The 3,260-nt window shown below is 48.2% G+C and overlaps 1 protein-coding gene across 1 annotated transcript; it reads left to right on the top strand.

Annotated features, from left to right (window-relative positions):
- Positions 1-1,518: 1,518 nt before the first annotated feature.
- Positions 1,519-3,260, top strand: LOC102715324 (uncharacterized acetyltransferase At3g50280-like). Its single transcript, XM_040527080.1, has one exon. It carries the CDS (start codon positions 1,547-1,549, stop codon positions 2,963-2,965), a length of 1,419 nt encoding a protein of 472 aa, XP_040383014.1. The 5' UTR covers positions 1,519-1,546; the 3' UTR covers positions 2,966-3,260.

Genomic DNA, 3,260 nt, shown 5'->3' with positions numbered 1-3,260 from the left:
CTACAGAGCATATTATTCCTCGTTTTTATACGCACTAAACGGTGTGTTTTTATAACAATTTTTTAATATAAGTTTATCATATTATCTTTCTAAAGTGGATTTTTACTTTCTAATAATTAATTCCATCGTTTATAACATTCAGAAAAATTAGATAATCTTTTATCTATAGAAGAACACACCTATGTCAACAACATTAAGAAATGAGAATGCTTTCGTCAACCTTCATCTAGCAACAATTGCCACCCTTCGTCTTCGACAGCTTAAGTTGACCTCCTAATAACTTGATGTTTTTTTCTAAAAAAGAATTATCATTGTCAAGCAAACTTGGAGATTGTCAGCTCCTGCCGTCAGAATGACGATGATGAAACCTTGCATGTAGGTTGTGTTGTGCCAATGCAGACATGCAATGTGGTGACATCGTGGGAGCTCCAAACATAATTGATAGAAAGAAAGTCAAAGGATAGAAAATATCTTTTGGATCTAGATCCAATGCTAAAAATTCAATTATATTTGATATTAATTAGAGAATCCTAAAGATATGGTCTATCATGGCAGTTTCATGCCTTTTAAAGATGCATGTTCGACGTCGGAATTATTTTTGTCAACCATTTCTAAAAGATGTAATTAGCACGTTCGTCCATGTTCTAAGGTACTTTTAAACATTTTTAATTCAAACTTTTGACCATCTTGGTAAAAAAAATGCAGCAACATCTATAATAGTTAGTTTTATTCAATCAAACATTAAATATATTTTGATGATATATTGTGTTGTAAATGTTATATGCCTTTTTATAAACTTTGCCAAAATTAAAGTTCTTTAATTTAAGAAGAAAAAAATAAAACGGCTTACGATATACACCTCGGTTCTAAAACTGAAGCTTATAGTATCAAAATCTTGTTTCTGAATATAAATATTTCTAATGATATTTACGGAACTATGTGCTATCAGTCACATTTATTTATTCTATACATTTATTGTGTGGCACCAAAGTTTATTTCTTTAATGTTAGCTAGACTATTTATATTTTAGAATAGAGCGGGCGAAAAAAAAGTAGGAATTTAGTTAAGGCCCCTTTTGATTCAAAGGAAATTTATAGGAATTTTAGAGAATTCTATTTCTATAGAATTTTTTTTTACAAAGCCCTTTGAATAAAAAAATAAACTCTATGAAATTCCTATGGAACGCCTCTTCCTATAAAAGTTTTGGAGAAAATTTAGGAACAGGTAGAACCTCATGAAAAAAAATCTTATGAGTCTTTATCTTTCCTCAAATTAATATGTTTTTTCTGTGGTCCAATCAAACGGTCATTCCTACATTTTTTCTATATTTTGCACTCCCTATTTTATACTTATATTCTTATAAAAATATTGTGTTTTTATATTCCTCCGTTTTTTTCGTTCCCGTGATTTAATGGGCCCTAAGTCTATGGAACGAGCTTTCTCCTCCAAGCAAGAACTCAAGAACTCCTAAGAAGTAGTACACTGCACTCAAGGGTGAAGCAAGTGTTCGTCCGGTAGATCGAGGCTTCCAGGAGAGCAGCGTGACATGGGAAGCAATCACGACGGAAACGTAGTAGTCGCCGGCGTTGACCGTGTCCGCGTCCTGTCCCGACGCGTCGTCCGACCGTCCGGTCACGCGCCGCCGCCGCCGCCGTGCGACGAGGTCATCCACCTCACGCCGTGGGACCTCCGCCTCATCAGTATCGACTACATCCAGAAGGGCGTCCTCCTGCCCAGCCCTCCGCTCTCAGGCGGCGCCCTCGCCGACGCCCTCGCGTCCTCCTTCTCGCTCGCGCTCGCGCGGTACTACCCTCTCGCCGGCCGTCTCGCCGCCGACGAGCGCGCCGACGGGACGGTCACCATCACCCTGCGCTGCACGGGCGAGGGCGCCGAGTTCGTCCACGCGGCGGCGCCCGGCGTGGCCGTGTCCGACGTCGTCTCGTCTCTGTACACGCCGTCGGAGGTATGGTCGTTCTACTCGTACAACCTGGTGCTCGGCGCCGACGCCGCCGTCGAGCCGCGGCCCCTTCTGTCGGTGCAGGTCACCGAGCTCGCCGACGGCGTCTTCATCGGCATGTCCATGAACCATTCCGTCGGCGACGGAACCACCTTCTGGGAGTTCATGAACACCTGGTCGGACATCAATCGCCGTGGTGGTGGTGGCGTTATCACCGACGACATGAGAGAGATCGCCACGCCGGCGCCGGTGTTCCGGCGGTGGTTCGTCGAGACAACCCCGGTGTCGATCCCCATGCCGATCGGCAAGCTGCAGAACGTCGTCAAGAGGTTCGAGCGGCCGGACGTGCAGGAATGCTTCTTCACCTTCCCGGCGGCAAGCGCCCGGAAGCTCAAGGCGAGAGCGAACGAGGAGATGGCCGGGACGTCCACGGCCACCATCTCCTCGCTCCAGGCCGTGCTTGCGCACCTCTGGCGAGCCGTCTGCCGAGCCCGGCGCCTCCCGCCGGAGCAGGTGACGTTCTACACGGTGATGATCGGATGCCGGGGCCGCGTGAACGGCATCCCGCCGGGGTACGTCGGGAACGCGCTGGCGTTCGGCAAGGCGGAGGCGACGGCCGGCGAGATCCAGGAGAGGGGTCTCGGGTGGACGGCGTGGCTGCTCAACCGCGCCGTGGCGTCGTTCGACGAGGCTGCCATGCGGGAGTGGCTGGAAGGCTGGGCGAGGGAGCCGGAGTTCACGTACATGTCGAAGCTCCAGTCCACCGCCGGCGTGGCGCTGATCACCGGGAGCTCGCCGCGGTTCGACGTGTTCGGCAACGACTTCGGGTGGGGGCGGCCGGTGGCGGTGCGGAGCGGCTCCGGGAACAAGATGGACGGGAAGGCGACGGTGTTCGAGGGGCCGGAGCGGGGAGGGAGCGTGTCGCTGGAGGTTTGCATCGCCCCGGACGCGCTCCGGAGGCTCGCCGCCGACGAGGAGTTCATGGACGCCGTCAGCCTGCCCGCCTGATTAATTGCCGGTGGTTTGGTTTTTCGCCCTTCCAAAAATTTGTTAATTATCTATCTTTCTATTCGGATATGACTCATTTTCGTAGCAGATCATTCATATATATCGTTAAACCACCTCAACAAAACTTTCGTAATATTTGTCCATCATTTCTTTTTTTTTTGCAACCAACACAAGCAATGCATTTTCAAACTTTACTCGCTGCTTGAGAACATTTTCGAATGTATTTTGGCAATGAACTTTGATCGTTTGGCCATGGACACACCACCAAGCGAGTTTCATACTATAAACTTTTCTG

This window comes from Oryza brachyantha, chromosome 8 (genome assembly GCF_000231095.2).
Source record: "Oryza brachyantha chromosome 8, ObraRS2, whole genome shotgun sequence".
Taxonomy (NCBI): domain Eukaryota; kingdom Viridiplantae; phylum Streptophyta; class Magnoliopsida; order Poales; family Poaceae; genus Oryza; species Oryza brachyantha.
The sequence above is the reverse complement of the archived record's forward strand: the minus strand, read 5'-3'. Positions and strand labels throughout refer to the sequence as shown.

What these genes read in the sequence shown, in the direction of transcription:
- LOC102715324 (XM_040527080.1), top strand. Translation starts at nt 1,547, where the DNA reads ATGGGAAGCAATCACGACGGAAACGTAGTAGTCGCCGGCGTTGACCGT.